We start from the raw sequence: 25,870 nt of genomic DNA on the forward strand, positions 1-25,870 counted from the left end.
AGACGCGACGAGGCTCCTTTTTTTTTTTTTTTTGCGGGTGGACGCGACGAGGCTCCTCCGTGGCCTCGTCACACCAGCTGCTTCCGCCTTCAATTTGATCGACGAGCTGACACGTACAGATAGTCGGACGCTAACGGAGCTGGCAGCGACGAGATCCGCTTGGATATCCGTGTCGCCCATGCATGCACCGCCCCCGTCACCGTCAGTCGGGGTCAGGTCGATCGATCGCCCCACCGCAACCGCAAGCCGGACGGGGAGCCGGCAAAAGGTAGGGAAACCGGGCAATAATCGCGCGGAAAAGGCACCGGCGCCCACCCGAAAGGTGGCCGCGTCGCCTTTGGACGCTTCCGCCGCCCGGTGTACGGCCAGCCGGGTTGGGCCATCGCCGGAGCCCGGAGGGAGACCGGTGGGCTAGGTGCCCTCCGCCTAGGCCGCGCGCCGGGGCTGGCCGGCTCAATCATGGCGCGCTGGTGACCTCGCCGATGCCGCCGCTGCGTGTTGCACATGCACGGCCGCGCTGCAGCTTTAGGCTAGCCAGCGGGCCACGGCGCCGATGGTGCGCCCACTGCCCGGCACCGACCGCTGACACGCACACGCCTTTGGAAGGAAGAAAGTGAACGGGTTCGGGAAGCACTCAGTCGGAGAGGCCACCGCAACAATGTTCCGAGGTCCACACACGCCATCTATCCATGCATCTTTTTTTGCGGGATATCTATCCATGCATCGACCGTATCGAGTAGCGCGCTGCCCCTGTGCACGACCACGGGCGCGGAGATCCACGAAGGTAGGCGTGCATGCAGAGCATATACGTACGCACGTACGTACTCGTGCTGCTGCGGCGCCGTGCCGTGCCGTGCGTGGCGAGTCTACTCCGCGGAATATCACAAACAGAACAGATCGGGCCGGGCGATGTGAGTGAGCAATGTTCATTCGAGCTAGTGTTCCGCGTCAATGCATGCACCGAGCCAGTGTTCCACGTCAATGCGCACATAAAAATGTTCTAGGACAAAGATGGCACATCGTACGTACGTACGTGCGTGCATGGAATTTCAAGGTTGCACGCAAAGACATTCTGCGCAGCTCGATCTCCCATGTCATTGTTCGAGGGTCAACATGAGTTACATACAGTACAATGCCACGTCCAATTCGCCAATGTAGAGTCGCAGGCTTTGTATTCCGCGGAGTAGAGGGTCAACATGAGTTACATACAATACAATGCCACGTCTATGTAGTAGTACTATCAATGTAGAGTTGCAGGCTCTGTATTTCTTTTCCTTTTCTTTTTTGATCTGTGCAGGCTTTGTATTTCTACTACTACTACTACTACTACATAGACGGGCCAATTCTTTTTTCTCCCCAAGTGGTTATGAGCTAGGCAGCAGCCTATCTGGCACAAGAGACATGGCCTGGCTCCGGACAGCCAACGTACTGTGCGCCCGACACGGGCTATTGGCGAATTGGACGTGGCAGAGTTGTCCCTCACCTTCTGTAGCTAGCACGTCGATGAGGGTCGCGTGTGAGATGACGTGCTAGTGTAGCGTGTCCTTGTTACTTATTACGGTCCCCATGACAAAAGCTAATTTCGCTGTTAGGCGCGCAGCTAGCTAGCCCCGGCCGGCCCATCGGCCCCGCAATTCTGCCGTGCTTTTCAGTGGCGACTTTCGGTCTAGCCAAGACATGGGAATGATGCCATTTGCATCGGACGTACACATCATATCAGGTCTCGTCCCAGGGGAGGCACGCAGATATATAATGTGTGTGTGTGAGTGAGTGAGAGAGAGGGGGAAATAGAGAGATCTGCACAAACGAACGAAGGATTATATATACTAACTAGAGTAATATACTACGTACTGTAATAGACAATGGCAGATGCAGTGAGCATGGACGACAGTACTGCTACCAACTACACAATGCACATTGCGTGCATGCATGCAACAAAGAGAGAGACAGGGGTAGCTACCAACTCCCACAACGTCGACTAAACAAAGCAGAACCGGACCCAAACGATCACCAAAACCAACGTAGAAGCATTCGTTCGACCAGAGCACGCACATAGTCGTGGATCAGATCCAGACACTTGCCATCAACGCGTTAACTCGCGAGCGATGATCAGATTCAGACAGTGCCGCGCGAGGAGAACCCGCCGCGATGGGCGCTGACCGGCCGGGGGCGCTGGTTTAGCGCCTCGAGAAGTTCTTCTCCCTTGTTCGCATCCCCCCGGCCAGCTGCATGCACACGCTAGCTACTCGTACAAACAAGCGGATCGAGCCCGGTCGGGAACGGGAATCGGCCGCCGTACGCGCCGCGCGCGCGGACGCCTTTTGCCCCTCTTCGTCGCGCGCGAGGTTTTTGTTGCGACCTCGCGGCCGGCGCCGGCACGCACGGCGGGCAGGGCCCCGTGCTTCTCGAGGCCTTGATCGGCGATTACATTATGGAGATCGTGTCGCCCCAACACGACGAGATCCGAATGTAGGGCTCGTACCTTTGCCCCCCTCCTCTCCATTGTTTTACCACTCCCTCCTAGCCTCCTAGGAGATGGAGAGATCTACTGCCCGGCCTCTCCTCGCGGATCACGTGACGCCCACACGTGCGTGCTGGTTCTACCGGCCTCGAATGTGGATTATTAGGACTACCAGATGCAACAACACTGCGATGGCCATCAATTATTCAGCTGCAGGAATAAGCGGATGATCGTGCATGCTAGCTACCGGCCTAGCGAGCTGAATCAATCACGATCAACGGCTCAGCTCTTCCGCTAGCTACTAGCTAGCTAGCCGCTCCGGTCCCGATTCATCTCGTCAGTCGGCCATGCCCTGAGCCTCCTGGCGGATCGTGTCTCTCTCTCTCTCTCTCTCTCTCTCTCTCTCTCTCTCTCTCTCTCTCTCTCTCTCTCTCTCTCTCTCTCTCTCTCTCTCTCGTACCAGCGAGCGCCCCATGCCGTGTTGTCGCATTCCACGGCATTCAATGGCGACCTGCGGCGTCCTTCACCCTCCACCGTCGCACGGCGCGAGCCCGATCGACGCACGAACCCGCTCCGCCACCCTTTTCATGAATATGGAAAGATCCCGGCCGGCCCTCGCCCGGGGGCGTTATACCTCTGCTTTGCTGAAAATGTTCACTGTCAGCCCCGTCTCACAGCCCCTTGGTCCTGCCCCCTGCCCGCGCCAGGCCTGCTGACTCGCCTGTGGATCAAAAGCTAGGTAGCTTTGCAGCTAGCACGACCCGTAGTCAGTCCCTACCGTGCTTCCATATTGGTCCACTCACTCACTCACCCACCAACAAGGAAGCACGAGAAAGATGCCAAGTCCTTAGTGCTGGCCAGTTTCTAAAAAATCTCCGTTTTTATCATTGTGTTTACAGACTAGCTCGTGGAAATATGTTCCGGTGGTGGCGTTATGGTACATGGTACTACCAGGATTCCAAAATCTTAAACTGTAGAAAATTTTGGGTCAGCACTCTAGGAACAACTATGTCATGTCTCATGTGTGTCTCCTTGAAACCGTCCGGGGTTTGCAAACATGCAACATGTCAACAGATGTTGCACGGAGGTGTTTTTGTGATTATTACTTTAAAACATCATTTTTCCAAGAGTGAATGAACACCAATTTCTTTATGTATCCAAACTAAAAGGTGTAATTAATATTTTTGGCCAAACTTCGGACAGTTTCCTTGTATGCATCATAGAATGTCGCTCTCTTTTCCTTAAATAATCATGCCTTCAATTATTGCATTGCCATGGGACGATCCACGTGCGAAAAATCAATCCTACCACGGTCCGAAATGTAAGTCTCTTAATTAATTTTATTAATAAACATTATTTGGTGTGAGCATTGGTACAACAATAATTAGAAACATGGTATTGTGAGTGAATTACTGAAAACAACCACATTTAGGGCAGCCCATTGGAGAAAGTTGTGACCGGGCGTTGGCACACACAACCAATGGTGTGTAGGTCTCCTTGTTGGGCATGAGTAAATCCGATGGCTGGCTTAGTGACCACCTTTCATGCGCATCCTGGTGCACCACTTGGGGAGGGCCAGATAATCCGTTACTACTCTACTGCATCAAACACATCATCGACACAACTCTATGCACGCCACCCACCCAGATCAGAGCAATGCTACACATACCGGCGACATATTACGGGATTAACAGAGATACTTAGCTAGGATTTTTTTGATTCGATATAAATCAGGTTGAGGGGCCCACAACGGCCAAAATTGGGGAGGAGGGGGGGGGGGTAGTTATAATACTACTACTAGGTCTTAAATTGTAGATTTTTTTATTGTTGTTAAATTGTAGAGCTGAAAGCCAGAAGTTTGGGTCAACGCTCTATGAACAACTATGTCATGTGTGTCACCTATGAAACCATCAGTGTTTTGGCAACATGCAACATGTCAAGAGATGTTACACGTATATGTTTTCATGATTCTTAGTATAAAGCATCATTTCCGAAAAGTGAAGGAACACCATTTCTTTGTGTATCCAAACTAAAAGTGTATAGGCTTAACTTCACACAGTTTCCTTGTACGCTTCATAGACTGTCGATCTCTTTTCCTTAAATAGTTGTTCGTTCAATTATTGCGTTCCCAATATTACGTGAGTGTGAAGCGAAATATGCGGCTGCCCACGTGCGAAAAATCCATACTACATAATCTGAAATGTAAGTTTTTAAATTATTTTTGTTAATACATTATTTCTAAGTGTGAGCGATAAAACAAGATTATAGCATAAAAACATCATATTATGAGTAAATTACTAAAAATAACCACATTTAGGGCAGCACATTGGAGAAAGTTGTGACTGAGCATTGGCACAGACAACCAATGGTGTGTAGATCTCGTTGTTGGCATATGAGCAAATCTCATGGTTGCCTCATAGGCCACCTTGCATGGATATCCCAGTGCACCACTCGGGGAGGGCTAGATCCTTCGTTAGTACTTTGTTGCATCAAACACTTCCTCGGCGCAACCCTGTGCATGCCACCCACCCAAATTTGGTTGTTGGCGTCCTTGGTAGAACACGAAAAGATGGTGGAAGCACACCCTCATGGAGGAACCACGCTAGATCTCGGTGCACCGAAGCGAGCACCACTCCCTTCTATGAAACACACATACATTTGAGTGCCCCCCCCCCCATGACTTAAGTACATGGTAGCACTAGCAAAGGGGACTGACATGGGACATTGCCCCCCTAATCTCTTACAAACACATGTATTACTACTCCTAATCCTTTATTTAACTAAGAAATTAGCTAGATTTAGTTGATTTGGCCCCTCCTAACCTTATACGACTAGTTTGGTCCCCTTTACGTGCAGCTCTGGCTCCACTGATGCGAGCTTGACGATGATACCCCGTAGATGAAGGGGAAACACGGTGGAGGGTCAAGATCAACACTGGCGAGCACGACAACTAGGTGAAGGAGACAAATTGTGGTAGGATACTGCCAATGAGGGCAGTGCAAGCCATTCATGCAACAAGTTGTGGGAAGTCCAAGGAAGGTCGACGACGAGTCCAAGGGAGGTGGTGGCGTGCCCCGACCCAATGGTCTTGAAACGACGACAGAAAGAAGAGAGCGTAGAAATTCAACTAGTGTTATTGTACCTAAATGGTTGCCTAATCAGATGTTCATGTGTTGGGTGGCACCTAATCAGCATGGACTATGGGACTGGGTAGTCTTTTTCATGTTAAAACTCAATCAATCGACAAATCAGTGATATGTTGAAACAACCTCGTCCCAAGAGTGGTGGTTTTGTATTGTTTTTTTGTTTGAATGTTGTGGTTTCATTGGAAGTTTGCCCCCAAAATGTGTTAGTTTTAAGTTATTTGCTCCAGGTTCTTATTTCCAAGTTGGCGGCAGTGCAAGTTGGATGTGTAGCAAGAGGTGGTAAACGCATGGGAGGTATGTGTCGAGTCAAAGGAATGTGCGATACATCTCAACGTATCTACAATTTATGAAATATTCATGCCCTATTTATATGAGTTCTACATGGTTTTGGTGCCCTTTTATATTGTTTTTACGGACTAACATATTAATCTAATGCCTAGTGTTAGTTCTTGTTTTTGCATGCTTTTTGTTTGGTAGAAAAGCCATAATTACAGAAGTCCAAATACGATAAAAATTTACAACATTTTTTTATGGAAGGATTAAGACTCGGAAAGCTCCCGGGGGGAGCCGAAAGGTGCTTGGGGGCCCACAACCTTAGGGGCGGCCCCCTAGGGTGCGCCATGTGATCTTGTGAGGCCCTCGAGGCTCCGTCTGCCGGTAATCCAACGCTGAAAAATCCTATATATTCAGAAACCCTCGAAAAGTAAGCTAGAACTTTTACTCCACCGTTGCAAGCCTCTATTCTGAAGCGAACTCTCGGTACCTTGCCGGAGGGGGAAGCCATCACAGAGGCCATCTTCATCATCTTTACTGACTCCATGGTGATGCGTGAGTAGTTCATCCTCGGGGCTGAGGGTTTGTACCAGTAGCTATGTGTTTGATCTCTCTCTCTCTCTCTCTCTCTCTCTCTCTCTCTCTCTCTCGTGTTCTTGATTTGACACGATCTTGATGTATCATGAGCTTTATCAATATAATTGGATCACATGATGTTCACCTACCTCTCTTATTTTCGTGGTGAATTGAGTCTTGCTCTTTGAGGTTTCTTTATGTTGGATTGAATATTTTGGATTTGAGATCACTTGATGCATGTCTCACTCGCGGATACTCATGATGATATTGCAGTATCTAGGTGACATTAGAGTTGATTGATGCGTATTATATGATGTTGTCATAGTATGATCTCTAGAACTATCCGTGACACTTTGGGGTGGTTCATAAAATTGATTGGAAACACAACTTTGAGGTGGTTTACTACCTACAAAATTTTATCCTATTTTCTTCGATAGAAATAAAGTCTTTGGAGTGTTTTTCGTCGCACTTTGAGGGATTGTTATGTAATTCAATTATATTAATGATCTTGAGAGATTGCATTAGTGAAAGTATGGACCATAGGCCTTGTTGCTAAGCATTGAGACACCGTTTTCACACACTTTTGTTATTTCTACCATCCATATTACACATCTATCATCACCTCTTTGCCGAATATTGGGTATGTTGGGGACACAAGAAACTATTTGTATTTGATTGCAGGATTGTTTGAGAGAGAACCATCGTCATCCTTGATAAATCTTAGGTCATTCACTTAAGAAAGATTTACTACTATGCTACAAAACTCTGTGCTTAGAGGCCCAACTAAGTCTATAAAAATAAAGTTATATAGTAGGCGTCCATGTGTTGGCCATGCGTGGAGGCCTAATGATCTTGGAATGACGGCGGAAGGAATAGAGTGGGCGAAGCTAGCTAGCATAGTCATACCTAACGGGTTGACGTGCATGGCACCTAGTCAGGATGGACCATGGGGCTGAGTCATCGTTTTTTTTTTGTTAAAACCCAATAATCGACAAATTGGTGATGTTTTGAAACAACTCATCCCAAAAGCGATGGTTTTTCTATAAATTTGCTCCAATGTACTCCCTCCGTTCCGAATTACTTGTCGCAGATATGGATGTATCTAGATGTATTTTAGTTTTATATATATTCATTTCTGCGACGAGTAAGTTGGAACGGAAGGAGTAGTAGTTTTAGTAATTTGCTACACATTGTTATTTCCATACTGAAATATAATTTAATACTTGTACAATCGTTTCTAGGTGAGGTAACATCTTGGACCTAATCACCACATCTCCAATGTAGTGGTTTATGATTTGCAAAGGAAATATATGGTCAAAATACCATCTTGAAAATTATGTCGCTTTCCCAAAAGAACTGTATTTTGGACCAAAGAACTCCTCGTCACCATTCCTATTGCCGGTAAAATTTTGCATGGGCAGGATTATTGTTCCATGGAAGCTTTTTGTGTCCATGCTCACAAACCTTGACATCTCGCATACAAAGGCCACATGGATCAGTATAGAATAATAACTGAGGTTCGGACGATGTGCCTTGATAGAAAAGTGTGGGTGTGTTTTCCTTTATTAGCGGTGCTTTGTTTGGTTCCGGCATCTGATTTTCCTTATAAACCCAACCAAGTCTCTTCTTCTTAATGTAATGTGGGAGCTCCTCGTCCTCCGATGAGATTCCGTAGAAATACATAAATAACTGACGGCATTTATCTGCAAGAAAGCGTACCACCGTACACATGAACTAGGTAGGATTTGAAGCGTGTAGATCTTGACCGCATTGAAATACCACCGTGTATAGTATATACGTTTACTTGTCAGCTTGCACATGAAGACCAGGAACAGCAACTGTACCTCCATTATGGCCTTCAAAGTATCAGTACCTTCGGCCTATACACCCTGCCCTCTAAAAAGTTCACGTACCCCTACACACTCCTCTCTCTCTCTCTCTCTCTCTCTCTCTCTCTTTAAGCGGCATTCCCAAGGGCGACCAAATCATAAACCACTCATGACCTAATCACCACATCTTTTCCCTCCCCTCATCACTGCCCCCCAGCCTCCAAGCCCCTCCTTTTCCCCTCCCTTGTCACCCGCCCGCTCACCCGCACTCCTTTTCACCGCTTCCACTTTTGCTCAAATCCACCACCCCCACCTCTCCTCTCCCCTCGGCTCTCTCTTTCTCAGTGACTGTTCCACTGTCCCGCCTTTTGCCATCTCCCTCTCTCTCCTCACCTCCTTTTCCCTCTTCTTTCCTCTTCTTCTTCTTCTTCTTCCTCGATCGCCTCTGGTGGAAATTAACTCCCTCTCGATCCATGGCCGTGGCCCTCTTATAGTCCGAAGAAGCCATCACACGATCGCTTGTGATCTAGGAGTAGAAAGTAGCGGCGTGCCTGGCTCTGCGGTATCCCGTTTGAACATTGAGCTGTCGTCGGGTTCGACATTGCAATGTTGCAAAGGAACCTGCCCAGTCTCTCCCTCCGGATAAGCCCGCCGGCCGGCTCCTCGACGGCTTCCTCCGGCCCACCTGCAGCTGTGGGGAAGCCGCTGAGGTCGACGGAACCAGCCGACGCGGAGGGAACCGGCCAAGTAGGGTTCTTTGCAAACCCTAGCTCCGGCGCCGATCCCCCGGGCCTGAGCCTGGGGCTCGGGACCTCGACGATGCGCGCCGACGCCGGCCGCCACGGCCACCCGCAGGCGCCGCAGGGATGCGCGTTCAAGCGCGCGGCCGCCGGCAGGGCCTCGCAGCCCGGCGGCTCGAAGAGGAGCGTCCGGGCGCCGCGGATGCGGTGGACCACCGCGCTCCACGCGCGGTTCATGCACGCCGTCCAGCTCCTCGGCGGCCACGAGAGTAAGCTCGGCCCTCTCACTCACGTGCGCGCTGGACTATATCCATTCCTTTTGTCTAAGTTGACCAAGGCGTTAAGCCATGTCCGCTCAATTCCGGCGAGCTCGCCGTTGACCCCAGCTCACTATCTTGTCCCCGGCAGGAGCGACGCCGAAGTCGGTGCTGGAGCTGATGAACGTCAAGGATCTGACGCTGGCGCACGTCAAGAGCCACCTGCAGGTACGTAGTCCGTGCGTGCGCAAGAGCGAAAAAAATGTTAAAAAAAAGATGGGGAGTAGGAGAGAAGCTACCGCGCGCGCCATGCATGCAGCAAGGCAAGAAAACATGGCGAATCTTGTGCGCATGATGGCCTCCTTTTGTTTTTCCTTTCACCACTTGTACTACATGTGTGGGTGTTCTTACTATTGGTAAACTACAAATGTACTTTGTCCCCGGTCAAGTACTACGTGACAAACAAACAGCATCTATCTATCTATCTATCTAGCTAGCTCTACGATATTCATAGCTGCTTAATTTCACCACCTTCACTTTGCATATGTACTCATTATAAACACACTTACCAGTACAAATTAGCACCTGATTTATCTACCTGTTCCCCTTGGGGTCAAATCTGCAGATGTATAGGACGGTGAAGGGCACAGACAGATCGTCGCACATCGCCGCAGGTACACACACACGCAGCTTTAATCTCCCCCCGCATTCGTCCTCGCCATTGCCAAGTACAAGGCGGATACAGACACGGCCGACGCGGCCGTCCTGTTAAATTCCATGCCGTGGAATGAGTGACCAGTGGTGATCGGTCGATGGGTGGATGGTTTCGCAGGCGAGCGGCAGATGGTGGTGGTGGACGCAGGAGGAGGAAGAGGATGTGGTGGCGGTGGCGGTGGTGGAGTGGTGGCGACGCTGCCTGCTTGTGATGTCGACATGGCTGGCTTCTGCGGCGCGCCTGCGGCAGCCGCGGCATCTGCGCCGCCTGCCCCGACGACTAGTTCCGCTGCGCATTTCCTCTGTGCGTCAGCTACAGGAGCCGCAGCAGCTGCAGCGGCTCCACTGGTGGCGCTGGTACCATCGCCTCCTCCTCCACCCATCCCCCCGAGGTATGTCTGGATGTCCACAAACATCGCTTATTAATCTGTCCCGTTTGCTTTTATCCGTGGGCTTTACACTCCGTTTCTAATAATGCTAATTTTCTCCTTCTTCTAAGCTTCGTTTCTAATGCAAATTTATGTGCCTCTGGGCGTTTCTTTGAACCTGTTTCTTTGCAAGTACTTAATGATTAAGCTTAAGGATTTCAAACTAACATTGATCGATGCGTTTGCACTTCATTTTTTTTTTTTGCATTTTTTAGAAAATGTTGAATACACACATGATTATAAAATTGGCCATCTGTTGGTTTGTTTTCCATTCACTGAATTAAAGGTTACTCCTATGTATTTAAGCGGTGCATCACAATTTATCTACTCTTAGATCGGCGGGCTAGTTTTTTTGGGATGACTAATCTATGTAGATACTACTTACAATGGAAAAAGGACAACATGCGCATGAAATGTGCTTACATGTCCGACTATTTTTCTGCACAAATTATGGTAGCCATAAAAAACTAATTTTATCTGTTAATTATTTTGTAGAAATCAACAGGAGGTTTTTTTTGGCATAAAAAACCCTGACAGAAGGGTTCACCAAGTGTATTAGCAACTGCCCTGATAAAATATGAGTAGAACTAATGACCTTGTTTCCGTACATGTTAACCAGTTGGAGTAGTGTAAGCCTGCTGTCGCCTGCATGCATCTTTAACATCACAATTCACAACAAAATGTATTGAGTTCAGTTCAAAAAAAGTTGGAGTTCAGATAACAGGCATATCCTGCTGTCAATATATAACCGGCATATCTTGTACCTATTATTTACAAATTTATTTTTTTGTGGGGAATTTAAAATTATATTATGGCTACGACATAAGGACAGCAGTGTGTGCAGTGCTATATTTAATTAATAGTATGGGCTATCATGCATTACTTAAAATATTGTTTTGGGTGAACCTAAGACACAAGAAGGATGTGGTGGTTACACCTTTCATATATTAAGACAAATTGCTACTCTCTCCGGTCTTTAAAAGGCCGGCATTTTTGAATTTGATATGTATAGTGTCTGAAGTGTAAATTTGACAATGAATCTCTACTACTGTATAATATTAAATTCGACAATAAACTAATTACAAAATTAATTTTCAAGATTAAAATGTACATATAATTTCCATCGATCGAATCTAATCAGTTTGGAAAATATGGTTGGTCAAAGTTTAAAAACATTTGACCCAACTTATGCACAAATGTCATGATCCAATTCTTTTTGGGAAAATATTGATAGAGAAAACTTTATATTCTTTATGCTAACTACTACCTCCGTCCCAAAATAGATGGCATAAAAATTCAGTCAAAGAGTTAATGATTTCTAAGTTTGAACAAATATATATACAAAAATATTAAGATAAATAATATCAGTATATCCACCATTAGATATATTTTCATAATCTATTTATTCAATATTGTAGGTGTTGATATTTTTCTTCTAGATATTTGGTCATACTCAGAAAGGATTGACTTTTTGACTGGGTTTATGCGCCATATATTTGGGGACAGGGGGAGTATGTATAAAACGTCGTGATTTTCTGAACTGGAGGAGTATTATCCGTTTATTTTTTAAAGAGAAAAAGACATATTTTTCTCTGTAAACTTAATTGGTCAAATTTTGCTAAGTTTGACTTGAAAAAAATATGCACTACATTATTGGATGGAGAAGTACTATTTAGCTGACGGGCCAGCTATAGACTAAAACACAGCATTAATCAGGGCTTGCCGTCTGCTATATCATTAAAACTTGGTACTGTATTATGCTAACCTTAGAGCAATCTTGAAACTGACACTGTAGCTGATTGCAACCTAATTCAGCAAGTTCCTATAGCTGATTGCCACAGGCAACACAGTAGAGCACAGACCAGAAGCACTCACCTAATTTCTGCAGTTAACCAATAATGATGATGGTTCTTGTTAGGACATAGGCGCCCATGTTGAACTCCCCCACCACCTCCATCCTGTACAACCCCAGATCTTTCCACTCTTGATCCCCTATAGCTTGCTGATAAAATCCAGAGCAGCAGTGGCGAGCGCGCGATGAACTGAGCGGCGACAACAGTGCCTCTTTTCCTTTCCTTTGTTTGTTCTGAAGCGGCGACAACCAGCGTTCTCGCTGTAGCCGCTGTGTCCCCTGCCGATCGGCGCCTTCCCGTTGTCTTCCCACGCAGCCCATGCACGGAGCACGCTTCCCCTTGTCCTCGCCCACTCCACTCGTAATCCTAATAATAATGCTCTGCCGGGTGCCGGCCCTGACGATGATCCACCCCTCAAATCTCCCACCCCTCTCCTCCATCGATCGACAGCTTCTCTGGTCGTCGACGCCATCATGACTAACCGATCTGCGGGTGTGTGTCTCGATCGGTGCATGCATGCATGCGTAGATATGGAACGGGAGGTGGTGCCGCTCGCGAACAAGGGCGCTGGGGCTCCTGTGTTTTTGGCCGGTTTGCTGGTGCATGCATGCATGGATCGGTTGAAGTCAGCTTGCGTTTTCCAGCTTGTCCGTGTCTTGTTAGCTCGGTATGTGCGTGGCGTAGGGACAAGGATGTGTCCCCGTGTACGGGGCAACGCCCCAACGCCGTCGCTGTGCGTTGATCACAGATTCAACAGTCGTCGGGCAACGCTACAAACGAGACATGGGAGGGTGTTCGTGCGTGTCGATCTGCAATGATTTACACCTGCATATGTTACAGGGATGGGTTAAGTACACATTACGCCCCACTGCTCGATATAGAGAAGTAAAGTTTAATGACTTCAGACATGCACCGGGGGTTTTCACTTTCACTGAGACGTTGATGAGGTTCACCGTCTTTCGGTAATTTCAGTAGTACACATGAATTTAAATATACAATTTTTGGTCAAATTCAAGTGAATGTTCCGGCCCTTTGGCCGAAATGCAAACCGAAATCACTTAATACACTGAATTATAATGATTTCGGTTGTTGCTGAAATATTTCTGAAACTGAAAGGGAAAACCATCGCATAAGTAGGTCCACGTCCACATAGATGCTAATTAACCTTCTGTTCCCTGTTATTTATGCGGGCTGTGCCCGCGGCTCCTGCAGTACTGGTATCTCCTGCATTTCTGATTCCATTTACTCGTACATACATCCTGCATTCAATGACAAGGGCGCCCTTAATTTCTCGACTACAGGAGAGCTGACCACGCAGCAGTGGCGCTCGAGAAAGGCGTCGCCATTGTTGACCCATTGCACCGGTGTCAGAAGCTTGATTACTCAGCAGCGCTCCAAGATACTCCTCAGGTACGCACGCACGCATCTACTACGTGTGAGATCACAGGCATAAATAAATGAAAAGGCCGCAGTACGGAGTACGTACGTACGTACGTACCCCTATTGATTCCAGCAGGCCACATATATGTGTGACATCGATCGCTTCTGTTGAACCTCTTTTGGACTTCTGAGCACTAACTATTTACGTGGGCCATAAAACTGATGTGCACATGTACTGTGATCCACTGTTCCTCCACGGAAATTACCATTCATCGTCTTCTTTTTCTCCATGGTAAAATTACCATTCATAATGTGCGTGATCCCTCGAATGAAACACAAATTAATTTTTGAAGAATGCAAAGTCTTGGCTTATAGTATATCAGTAAATCAGACGGCTTCATATGTATGTACTGTATTTGTTCTGTATAGTGCTGACATTTGCATTTGCATTGTTTTATGGTGAATAGGAAGCTAAAGAGGAGGCGGCCGGTCACCTGCCGCTGGGGGTACATGGGGGCGTGGAGGGGGCAGTCTCTGGGAACTACTGTTCAAGCCCTGCGAGCTCGTCCCCATCTCTTGCAAGCTTCGAGCTGCTCGCGGACGACACCTTCGCGCCCAACCTGGAGATATCGCTTGGGAGGCACGACTGGGGCATGGAGCACCCGGAAGAACTGAGCCTGAAATACCTGTGAAAAAAGATCTTCTTCTTCTTCTTCTTCTTCTTTCTTTCTTTCTTTCTTTCTTTCTTTCTTCTTCTTTCTTTCCTTTTGGGTTAATTTCACTCTGCTAACCATTGATCATTAATGGCTGTGACGACTGAATTTCATTTCAGTATGTTCAGTGAGAGAGTGAGCTTGATGTTTGGCTTGAAAACGGTGAAAACCTGGAATCGAGTGGGTTGGCCGGCTTGTTTGTGGGTTCGTACTACGTGGTTTCGTCTTCTGGCAGCATACATGGGTGTGGTCGTGTGGTGCATCTGTGAAACATGATCAAGAAAAAAGAGGGGGGAATTTTGAGAAATCTCGCGGACTGAATAGGGGATCGAGAGGTCACTCCCATGACGAGTCCGCCGTGGAGAAGCCGTATACATTGAAAGAAGAGACCTCTTGAAAGAATGGAAGACGGACGAGTCACTCGGAGCATCTCCAACAGCCCTATTTTAGGACGGCCAAAAGCGCTTGGTGTAAATCTAGGGCATAAAAGGGTGCTTTGTAGGGCATGACAAAATGAGTGTCTCAAATAGCTACTCTAAAATAGGGCATCAAAAACATTGAAACTCTTTTTTCTAAAATTGATACGCAAACTACTTCGGGAAGATCACCTCGTGCAGCAGCCGGCCGAGCCTCCAAATGGCGATGTCGTAGGCGCGCGTGGCTACGACCGCCGTTTTGAAGGCACCTAGACAGTACGATCGGCCGTCACATTGAAATTCAACACCAAAGCGACCAGATGGCTGCGGCTGGCTGGGTCTCCAAATGGCGATGTCGTAGGCGCGCGTGGCTATGACTGTTGTCTTGAAGGTGCCCAGACAGTACGGTCGGCCGTCGCACTGAAGTTCAACGCCAAAGCGACCGGATGGCCGCGGCCGAATGCCGCGGTAGCCAGCCTGGTCCTTCACATGTTTTGGCTCCATCTAATGGTGCGGCGCGATGGCGGATAGAAATCGATGGTGCGCGCGACAATAGATGCGGTGGCGGCGGTGGTGGTTGTGCGGCCAATCGGAGAAGGGGGCAGCGGATCCGGGTGGTGGGGTGGTGCGGCTGAGATTCGGTCGGATTCAGTGGGGGCGACGACGACACGGGAGAGATATTGGTTGTGGTTGACGGAACCATGACATTTTTTTGGGCTAATCAGGATTTCATTTTATTTTTTTGCAAACTATTGCAATTAGGGAAACTATTGGATGTTATTTTTGGGTCCAAAAGCCCTAAAACAGTTAGACCGTAATAGGGCTGCTATTGGAGATGCTCTAAGATGGTCATTTGACGTGGGGCACAACCGATGTACGACCTCCATCTTAGGCTTGATGAAAGTCACGGAGCCTCGGCTCAATCAAGCCGACGTGGGGGTCTCCGGCGAATGACATTGTGAATTGTGTAATTGTTCGTACATGCTTTGGTGATTTTCTTTGGGCTAGCTGCAATTTGATGGGTTGTTTGAAAGTTGCGCAATAGACATGTCTGCAATCTGAAGATGAAGAGTGGCGCTAGAACAAGGAGCTTACATGTTGCAAAGGGGGGCTTTGACTGCTCACGGAGATGGGTGTGGAAAGGGAAGGGGGCAAACTCAGCGATTCGAGGTAGGTAGGGCTGGAGAAAATGAAGAGGGCGACAGAAATGATGAAATAGCTAGGACAAAAACTGATGCTTCGAAAATTGTTGATGAAAATGATTTTTGGGATGATCAAGAAACTTACTTGTGTGGAGTTTGATCTTTGGGAGATGATCTGAGGGTGCTACATTCCAAACATGTAATTCAGGAATGCTATGTCTCAGTCGACTGAGACTTCGTTATGCCTCAGTTGATGCTATATTCCTTTGATTTTGTATGGAGATTCGTACAAAAAAATTCTTTTCAGTTTTTTTTCTTTTTATAAACTATGTCACTTGACTGAGACTTGGTAAGTCTTAGTCAACTGAGATCTAGTCACAACCCATATAATTTACACTATGCTATGTTGTGTTCGCTTTGTGTAGTCAGCTTAGATGCGACAACGGTCCGTGAGAAATTGTTCACAAGGCCTTTTGATTTCTTTCGCATTTGCACCGTGATACTTTTATACTATGTTTTCAAACAAAATTTATTTTTCGAATTGTATGAAAGAAATGAGTCGGTATGGATTTGAACAGCCCAACCAGCTAGGCTGGTTCCTTGGCTCGGCCGTCGAAGTAGAGAAGGCCGTTTTTTACAAGAAAATGGTTTACTACAGGTGAGTTGTACACTCGCAAATCCTTTGTCTCGCTTACCGCTGACTTGTAGAGTTCGTTCGAGTGGGCTAACCCAATAGAAGTTGTGCATGAGTGATCAGGGCGGGTCATGAGATTTTGGGGGCCCGGGGCGAAACTAAATTTCGGGGCCCCTAATATAAACAATATACAATAATAATGATTATACTTATATATGAAAATGTACATATGAACACTTGAATGCATCCAAAAAAATACATATGCAGAAATTATACATATTACCTTAAAAAATTATATCATTTTTTATGCAAACTCAATTCTGATGAGGTTCATGTCAATCTCTTTCAATAATTTCTTCTTGACGCACATTGATACCAAGCCATTAAAATTCTCATTAGTCATTCTTGACCTCAAATAGTTCTTTGATAATTTTAACTTTGAAAAGCTTCGTCTTTCAACTGATGCCACCGTCAGATGCACTATAAATAAGATGCAATATAATACAAACATTAGGATAACAAATAAATTTAGTGACATGCTTAAAAATCTCCATAGCATTATACCATCTGGCAATGTGAAATTTATAATCTTTAATAATTCAGAAAAAGGCAAATTTATAATATACCTTGGATGAGTCGGCATCGGCGATCGGGCATTCAGCGATTTGTACTCGTTCGCGTCTAGCTCTAGAGCTCGACGGATCGGCGATGATGTGCGTGTGCTTGACCAGTGCCCAAGGTGAGAGCGCAAAGCGCATTCTGAATACTGGCTAGACACTCGAGCGATTGGGAGGCCCCGGAATAGAAATCGGCGAGACCACGTACTGCTGATCAGAATTAGGAACGGAATTTGAAGAAAATGAGCAGGGACGCAAGTTCTTATCGCGAACAGGACGGCTGCTTCAATGCATCTAACCTCCTTAATTTTTCGCGAAGTGACTCCGGCGGTGTATGCAAGTTGGAAACTTGGAATTAGGTATGCCGCATGATTTCAGGATGGCTACGTGATGGAACATGGAGGAAAGTAGGAAACGAATCGCAAAAATAGAAAAGGAATAGGAAGGCCTCAATACGTCGTCTGCCGGCGTCCACGCATGACCACGGCCCATGATTTTCCTAGCGCAAGCCCACAGGCTATCTGGGGAGGGGCCCCTGGATTCGGGGGGCCCGGGGAGGTCGCCCCCCTGCCCCCCCTCAGGGCCGGGCCTGTGAGTGATACATGAACCTTCCATCCAGTTTTGGGAAAGTTCGATGCATTTTTTTCCTTTTTCCTGTGTTTTTCTACATCGATTTTCCTCACATTCTTTTTGTTTTTAGTTCCTTTTCCTATTCGTTTATTTTTGTATTTAAAAAAAACATGTGGACTTTTTCAAAATACACAATGAGCATTTTTTTTCTTGTACACAAGTTGATAAATTTTCTAGATAGTAGATGCACGTTGAATATTTTATAATATAGACTATAAAAATTTATGCGAATACATGTCAAACATGTTTAGACAAAAATGGACATTTTTAGACACAAGTTGACCAATTTTTGAAATGCTCATGATTTTTTTAAATGTGTGTACATTTTTAAATGTTATGAACAATTTTTGAATGGCACTAACATTTTTTACATGTTACAGGAACAATTTTTTTACATTTTCATGACCATTTTGAGAAAATGTCATTAACGTATATTTAAATGTATGAACATTTTTTAAATGACAGAGACTTTTTTTGAATGGTATGAGCAGTCTGCAAAATTACATGAGCAATTATTCATATTTTATAAACTTTATTTAACATGTGATCGTATGGTTAAATATTTTTGTATATGAAAGAATTATGAACAAAAAAACGAAAGCAAACATACGAAGAAACTAACAAACACAACAATTAGCAAACTGAGACACTACAGAGTCTTCTTGAGGCGAGATGAACGTCCCTCTAGCTAGAGAAAAAAGCTCCTATCCTTCTTTTTTTTTTGCTTCTCGAAATCTTATAATCGGCCCATAATAGCTTGCAGGGTTCAGGCTACCAGCAAAGGAAAAACAAGAGTCAAAGATCTCCAGGTCCTAGCTCAATCACATGGAAGCCCTAAAGCTAAGCAGCCGCGCTTGAGCCAGTGGGTGCCACCCCGGGAGGGAACCTGCAAGATCAACGTCGACGCTGCGTTGATGACAAACAGACCGATCGGCGCGGTTTCAACGGTGTGTAGGGACCGGCATGGAGTATTCTTGGGCGCGTCCACGATTAACTTCCAGGGTTTAGACGATCCCACGACGCTTGAGGCCTTGGCAGTTCGGGAGTCACTCGCTTTAGCGGACGACCTCTACGAGCACAGGATCTCGGTGGCCTCGGACTGCAAAAATGTTATTGATGACATCAGACAGGGGAGTGCAGCGGCCTATGGTGCTATCATTAGGGAGATTGTAGATCATTCCAAGTTTTTTGCTATTTGTTCTTTTAGCCATGAATTTAGGAGCTCGAATGTCGAGGCTCACAATTTAGTGAAGCATGCTCTCTCACTTGGGGTCGGCCGCCGTGTGTGGTTAGGCAACCCGGGTGATCTTTCTTTCGTCCCTGTAAACATTGTAACGAGTTAAATAAAAGCTTCGCGGGATTGTCTCAAAAAAAAGCAAAGGAAAAACAAGAGTCAATAGGAGAGGCTTGCAGCGAAAGCCAAACCCTATTCAGCAGGCACCCCCTATGAGGGGAACCCAACAGACATGCAGGAAAAAAGACACGATTATGCTTGACGAAAAAGCACAAACGTGCTCCCCGCATTTGTGCTTCTCGAAATAGTGAAAACCACAACTTTGCTTTCACATGCACCACAGTTGTGCTTCTTAGAAAGTGAAAAGCACAATTGTGTTTTACGGTGAAGCACAGTTGTGCTTCCCGAAAAGTGAAAAAAAATCACACATGAGCTTTCAAAAAAGTGAAAAGCTTAGATATCCTTCCGGCTTTGTTTTTTCGGCTATCAGTTTTTTCGGTTTTTTTGGTTTATGCTCTTTTTGGTCTTTTTCTTTCAGTTTTTGGATTTTTTATTTTTGGGTTAGTCTTTTTTGGGGGAAAAGAAGCCCGTCCAAAAAATCTAGTAACATGGGATCTAGTTTCAAAGATCTTGATGGAAGAGATACAACGACAAGCAGTTGAATGCACGGTTTAAAAGATAAAACATTTAAAAAATGAACGAACGAAAAAAGCATTAAGCTCTCATCTTGAAGTGTCACAAATGGAGTGCACCACTTGTGACCACGAGAGATGGGAGTGACATTTGCAAGGGCCCTTGATCACTTATCTGGCCTTTTAACTAGTCATTTCTCTATTCGGCGCTTAAGGTATCGCTTTCTACTGTTTGGGTATAAAAAGCACAACCCTTCCGACCTTGCGCCTTGGCCCATTTACTTATTCCCACCACATGCTCAATTTTTTTTCTTTCTTGTCACATTTCAATTTCGGGAACCTCGAACCTTCTAGAAGGTTCCCTCAGTTTTCTGGGCCAGGTTTTATGTATTTTGAAACTCTATTTTGGCCAGTTTATGTTAGGTCATTTAAAGTTCTTTTTCTCTTATTTTCTGTTTTATTCTGTTCCTTTTTCAAATTCATGTTTTTTTAAATTTGCAAAACTGTTTTCGAATTCGTGAATATTATGAAAATCCACAAGCAAGTTTTAAAAGCTGGGAGTATATTTTAAATCCATGATTTTTTTGAAATGCATTAAATTTTGGAAATTCGCAAACTTTTTTCCAAATTCGTGCATGAACTTGTTTCGAGCTCGCGAACTTATTTTCAAATTCGTGAACTTTTTCAATATCGCAAACATTTTTACAAATTCATGATTTTTTAAAAAATTCAAAAAAAATCATGAACTTTTATCAAATTCATGACCTTTTTTAAAATACCTTAGAAATTCTGAGTTTACAGTTACTTTCAACGGTATCATAAAAAACCGGGCAAATTTTCCCTTCCAACCCAACGACAATAAAACTGGAAAGGAGCCCAAGAAACCCACTATGAAGTCTACTAAGCCATCTGCTAGGGCAGCTACTGGCACTAAGGAGGTACATACTTCTGTTAGAGGTGTCGCTTCTGCTGCGAAGGCGACCCCTCTGATTTTGCTCAGAATATGGTGTCTTCTTTGTTTTGCAAGAAGGAGAAAAATATGCTCATTCGTAGTTTTAACAATATATTCAACACATGCAAGTCCACTTATGAGCGCCATGTCAGAGACATTAATATGGGCAAGTAGTTGTGGAGAGATCAAAGGCAGTCAAGGCACACAACTCAGGAGGGCCAGCACCACCCAGGCGAGAGGACATTAGCAGTTGGGCTACTGAATACTCCAGCCCATGTCTCAAATACAACTTCAATGACGAGCATGATGATGTAGATAGCGCCTCTCCCACCGTTTAGGTCTTTGCGTTAGCATTGCTTTTTACCCATGTTGGTGTCTTGATGCCAAATAAGGAAAAGAGTTTTTTTGGATCGTGTGCTTGGAAACATTGCAAACCCTTGCCTTTTATTTGATTCTTATGTGGGCATGTAAACACCTTTTTTTAAATCCGTACTCGTGGTTCCGGAGCTTTGGCTTCGGCACCGCTGCAACAGAAATTAGCAGTCACCAAAGAGTGTGAACTAGGGGATAAATCCACGTCCTCGACTCACTTGTGGTTAATCCTTTCCTGTCCCTTACTTGCTTTCTATGCTTGTTAGCTTGCTAAATTAGGTGGTTAAACCTTCCCCGTACCTTTACTTGCTTTCTATGCTTGTTGGCATACTAAATTAGTTTTTTCCTAGCTTCCTTTGCTTTGAGCTTGTTTGCCACGCTTATTGTGTTCATCTAGTTGCACACTTAGAGAACCTACTTTATTGACATTAACCTAAAATTAGAAAGTTACGATTAATATCTGTAGTTTCCTATTCAACCCTACTTTAGTCAACCTCTCGATACTCTCAACTAGTATATAGACTTAACTCTAAGTTTTATGTGTGAACTAAATGTGGGCATGGGTAGTTCGGATCGAGCCCAACTGGTAGGCCAGGCTTGAGTTCCTATTTTACGCCCGAAGCTCGACTCGAAACCTGAAAAATGCATATGCACAATACATATATCAATTTGCTTAAAATTTATTTAAACATTTTTAAAATTCAATAAAACAAATAAAAATGCATCAAATGCAATACACATATCAATATGCTTTACATATTTTTAATCATTTCATAAATTTAATTACATCAAGGGAAAAGACTATGTCTTAATGTTTCGGGCTAGACTTGTCTTGGTATGTTTAGGTTGGGCTAAACATTGGCCGCCACCAAGGTCTCCTCAACGCCGTTGCCTTGGTTCCCCTCCTTTCTTCTGTCCACGGTTCGACAACAACCAGAGGCATGGGGACCCGCCCCTTTCGTTGTTCTCGCTGCTAGTAGGTTCTTAGTTGTTTCGCTTAGGTCATGCCGTCCCGGTTCTCCGGTGGCATGGACAAGGTAGTGGCAGTGATGGCGCATTGGAATAAGGTCTTTCTAACACTCCCTACCTCGACACCGCCTTATAATACAACGACGAAGGGGCTTGTGAGGGTAAGTGTTGCCTAAATCTGTTGGCTCCCTTTAGATCTTGCCAACCTGTGCGTGAATCAAACGAGTAGTGAGCTGGCTCATGGTGCGGTGAATTCGACCCCTTTTTCGAGTTGTTATGCGTCGTGGCCCAGTTTTTCCAAACTCTGGACTGATGACGAAGGATTGCAAGCCCTCGCTACTGGGGTGATGCCCCAACCAATGTATCTTCAGTGGTTACTAGATAGCGTTTTATTAGTGATGAGTGGTTATTGTGGCCTACAAAGCATGGTATGCCAAAGGCGTTTGCAGGTGCCCCTTTCACTTACTGTTGATCCAATGCATTTTTCAACCTCCAGCGGACAACATACAACCAAGGAACAAGCCAGGTAGTATGTTTTTGACCTAATTTTATATTTTAGTGGTCATTTGATGTCTTGTTGTCTTTTCATTGTACCATGTATTTTCTCCTTGATAATTGACAGATATAAGATATTTTTTGGGTGTCTTTTTCTCAAAGGAGAATATATCAGCTTGGATGGATCATAAAAATCTCATTCAAAAAAGAGAACCTTGCCAGCTTGTGGTAAGTTCGTACTACTAGCAGTCGATCAGTACAAATACCAGAAAAAGCAGTCATCAGCTAGCCTGATAAACGTGCTACCAGACTACCACACCAGTAGGACCTGCCATGGTTGGCTAGCTCGGCTTCAGCTTGGAACATGAAGGCACCACAAAAACTGCACAGAGAACAGCATAATTCACACAGTTACAAGAAATTACCGCCTTGTAGAAAGATTCTAGACAGAGAGTTGGCGTTCGTAAGCAGCGAGAGTCAATTTCAGCAGCAGGAGCGATGGCAACAGCAGAACGGTCCCCCCGATATACTTCCGTAGTTGTCGCAGTCAGATAGCCCACGGTACCGCCGCGACTCCACCCACGGTAATGCCCAACGGCCTGCCCCCGCTGGCCCGCTGCGCCCACCATCAATCAATCAGAAACAAACACGTATTCTCAAGCGGCGACCTCCTCCCGCTCCCGTGGGCGCGCGCTTCCAGAGCGACAAGAACATTCCTCTAAAAAAAAGTGACAAAGCTGCGATCCTGTGTGCTGAAGCACCAAGTATCCCCTGGTTCCAGCAGACTCCAAGAGCCATTCCAGGCCATGGCGCCTCCGCAGAGCTCCTCGATTGGTCCATCCTTGCCTATTTTTAATTTTTTATCAGCACATGCAGCCTCTATAAAATCGCATCGCTCTTGCTGCCCACTCGCACTGAAGATCTCCCCGATCGATCCTCGCATTCAGCTTGTCACTCTCTGTCTCTCTTGTAGCTCGGCTCAGTTGTCTGTTCCCTGCAAGCCGCGGCCGACCCATGTCGAGCCTGATAGATATTTGGACGGTGGAGGTGGACAGGATCCGGGCCATGAGGAGAACGGGGGGGCCGTTCAGACCCACGGCTTCTCCCGGCGCACAAGAAGCCGGCCACGTAGCTCGGCCGTCCGGGTCCGGCGACGGAAATGGAACGCCAACACCTGATGGTGCCACGGCTTGGCCGGCCAGGGATCAGGCTGCCGGCGCTGGCTCGCCGTCGTCGCCGGTGCTCGTCCGGGAGGACGCCTTCTTGTCCATCCTGGTCGATTGCTTCGGTCAGTAGATTGCACCGAGCGCTTGAACATGTAGCAACACGTTCCTGAGCTCTAGCTAGATGCGGTGCAACTAAAGTGTCTTTCGTGATTGCTGTAGCCTGCTGAATTATCAAGTTCGGCGCCTTCTGAATGTCTCTGTTACAGTACAAATCTCTTCTCCAGTCAGGTCCGTTTTCATGATGGTCCCTGGATGGGAAAAAAGTTCGTTTTCGTGGGTACGAGTACGATCGATCGAGACGGTGCAGCCAAGTGGGAGGGGAGATGTAATTCATTACCACCACTCGGGCGGCTGAAGTAGTAGCGAAATATCTCTCTTCGCCGAGATATTTTGCTTCAAAATTGTTGCCATGCATACTGAACGTTTTCTCTGAACCTCAACGTTCCAGTTGCTCCTGCACCTTGCAAAACGTTCGACCTCTGGCGCGGCCCGCGATCCGGAGCATAAACCTTGCTCAGATTCTTCGATTCCCCGGATCAAATGCTACGTCCGGGTGGTGCGGCGAACCTGGATGGCAGAACCATGCGGGCACGGGGCGCGGTGAGCACGTACGTGAGGGCGATGGTCCGCGTCGCCGGCCGCTGCACTTGCACCCGCCCCAGGGCAGTCAATAGTCACCGCGCGCGCAGCATCCTGGCAGCGGCATCTCTCCCCGGATCCGCCCGCGCGCCGAATCAATGGTACGCGCGAGGATATCCCCTCTCCACCGCGCGCGCGACGGCAGCCTCACGTTCATTAGCTTGGCCTCCGATCGCGCGTCGCGCCGCGCCGTGCGTCACATGGCAAATGCACGGCACGGCATGGGCCTGCGCCGCAACGGACAAAGCCGATGAGCTGTGGCCGCTCGCCCGCCACTCGGCGGCACCCAAACAAAACACCGGCCCGAGGAGGCGCCTACCGTTCCGCCCCGCGCGCAGTTTCCTCCACTTTTCCCACCGGCAGTGGCAGGCAGCTCGCGAGTGCATGCCAATAGCCGGTGCATTCCTTCACACCTGCGAGCTGTATAAGTAGAGCCGGGCACCCAGAGTTAAAGGAACGCCCACTCATCCAAGCAGTGAAAGAGAAGAAGCTAATCAAGCTCAACAGCCTTCTTTTCCATCGAGTGTGTGCGTAGCAGACCCAAGAGTTAGAGAATCCAAGAAGAGTGTGGACCTAGCCATGGCTGGGGTGGTCGGCGTCTGGTTCGCCAAGTTCGGCCGGGAGGCGGCGCCGGCGGCAGAGGCAGAGGCCGAGGTCGTCGGCCGGCGACACCAGGGCGACGGCCTGCTCGAGGTGGAGGCCGTGAAGAAGGGCGGCGTGCAGATCCAGGAGAGGAGGAGGAGGACCAGCGCCGTCCTCGCCAACTCCGAGGACACGGTGTGCATGCTCATGGACCGCTTCGCCCCGGCCTGATGCGCCGGTGAACCGGCGGTGTCCGTACGTACGTGTAAATTCCAGGGCACGTACGTCCGTAGGGGCGCGGGCACAAGGGAGGAATCTATACCTTGTGCTGTGATTGTACATAAGCTTTTTTTCATCGCTAATCGAGTGATCGTAGTAGTACTGTAGTAGTGCTCATGCCTTCCGTTAAAAAAAAGGATAAATAAATTATGCGGCCAGTTGAATCAACTGTATCATATCATGTGCTCCTATGTATGACTGTATCCTTTGAATGGATTGTTTGGTTTCTATGGCATCTCTGTTGCTGCTGCTGCTTTTTCTTAGTTGGTGTTGGTGCTGCTTTTGGTGATACATTTGCTATTGTGGTTCTGCTCAATCTTCTTCCATTTCTTTTTTTTTTTTAGAAAAACGGGGAGTTTACAGTTCTTGCAGCATTTTGTCAAGGGCTGTTTATTGACAGCTGGCATGATCCAACCTATGTTTTCCGTTGCTGAACTACTCACTAAAATTGGGGAAAGTGTTTAGCAGCCAAATGATAAATAAGTACTGCACGAGATGCTCCAACGACATAGAAGATACCATGAGGATTTGGCAACACATCGGCATCATCCCCACCCCCACCTTCGGTGATCTATAGGACTGTGTATTGCCCTTGGAGTCGAACACTCTACTTTGAGTTACATCCTACTGGAAATGGCTATTCTTTGAAAGATCTGGGATGCACGAAATGCAAGACTTTTA

At 46.7% G+C, this 25,870-nt stretch overlaps 2 protein-coding genes across 2 annotated transcripts; both read left to right on the forward strand.

Annotated features, from left to right (window-relative positions):
- Nucleotides 1–8,557: 8,557 nt before the first annotated feature.
- On the forward strand, nucleotides 8,558–14,461 carry LOC119303273 (probable transcription factor RL9). The gene is made up of 6 exons (XM_037580384.1): nucleotides 8,558–9,294; nucleotides 9,434–9,510; nucleotides 9,908–9,956; nucleotides 10,115–10,388; nucleotides 13,579–13,687; nucleotides 14,125–14,461. The coding sequence occupies exons 1-6, from the start codon at nucleotides 8,892–8,894 to the stop codon at nucleotides 14,347–14,349; spliced, it is 1,137 nt and encodes a 378-aa protein (XP_037436281.1). The 5' UTR covers nucleotides 8,558–8,891; the 3' UTR covers nucleotides 14,350–14,461.
- A 10,180-nt stretch (nucleotides 14,462–24,641) lies between these two features.
- Nucleotides 24,642–25,424, forward strand: LOC119303274. Its single transcript, XM_037580385.1, has one exon. It carries the CDS (start codon nucleotides 24,908–24,910, stop codon nucleotides 25,139–25,141), a length of 234 nt encoding a protein of 77 aa, XP_037436282.1. The 5' UTR covers nucleotides 24,642–24,907; the 3' UTR covers nucleotides 25,142–25,424.
- Nucleotides 25,425–25,870: the final 446 nt, after the last annotated feature.

The sequence above is a fragment of the Triticum dicoccoides genome, chromosome 5A, assembly GCF_002162155.2.
Source record: "Triticum dicoccoides isolate Atlit2015 ecotype Zavitan chromosome 5A, WEW_v2.0, whole genome shotgun sequence".
Lineage (NCBI taxonomy): Eukaryota > Viridiplantae > Streptophyta > Magnoliopsida > Poales > Poaceae > Triticum > Triticum dicoccoides.

Coding starts and splice junctions, on each gene's coding strand:
- LOC119303273 (XM_037580384.1), top strand. CDS start 8,892: ATGTTGCAAAGGAACCTGCCCAGTCTCTCCCTCCGGATAAGCCCGCCG. Junction 9,957..10,114: donor ATCGTCGCACATCGCCGCAG/GTACACACACAC, acceptor ATGGTTTCGCAG/GCGAGCGGCAGATGGTGGTG. Junction 10,389..13,578: donor CCTCCACCCATCCCCCCGAG/GTATGTCTGGAT, acceptor TCTCGACTACAG/GAGAGCTGACCACGCAGCAG.
- LOC119303274 (XM_037580385.1), top strand. CDS start 24,908: ATGGCTGGGGTGGTCGGCGTCTGGTTCGCCAAGTTCGGCCGGGAGGCG.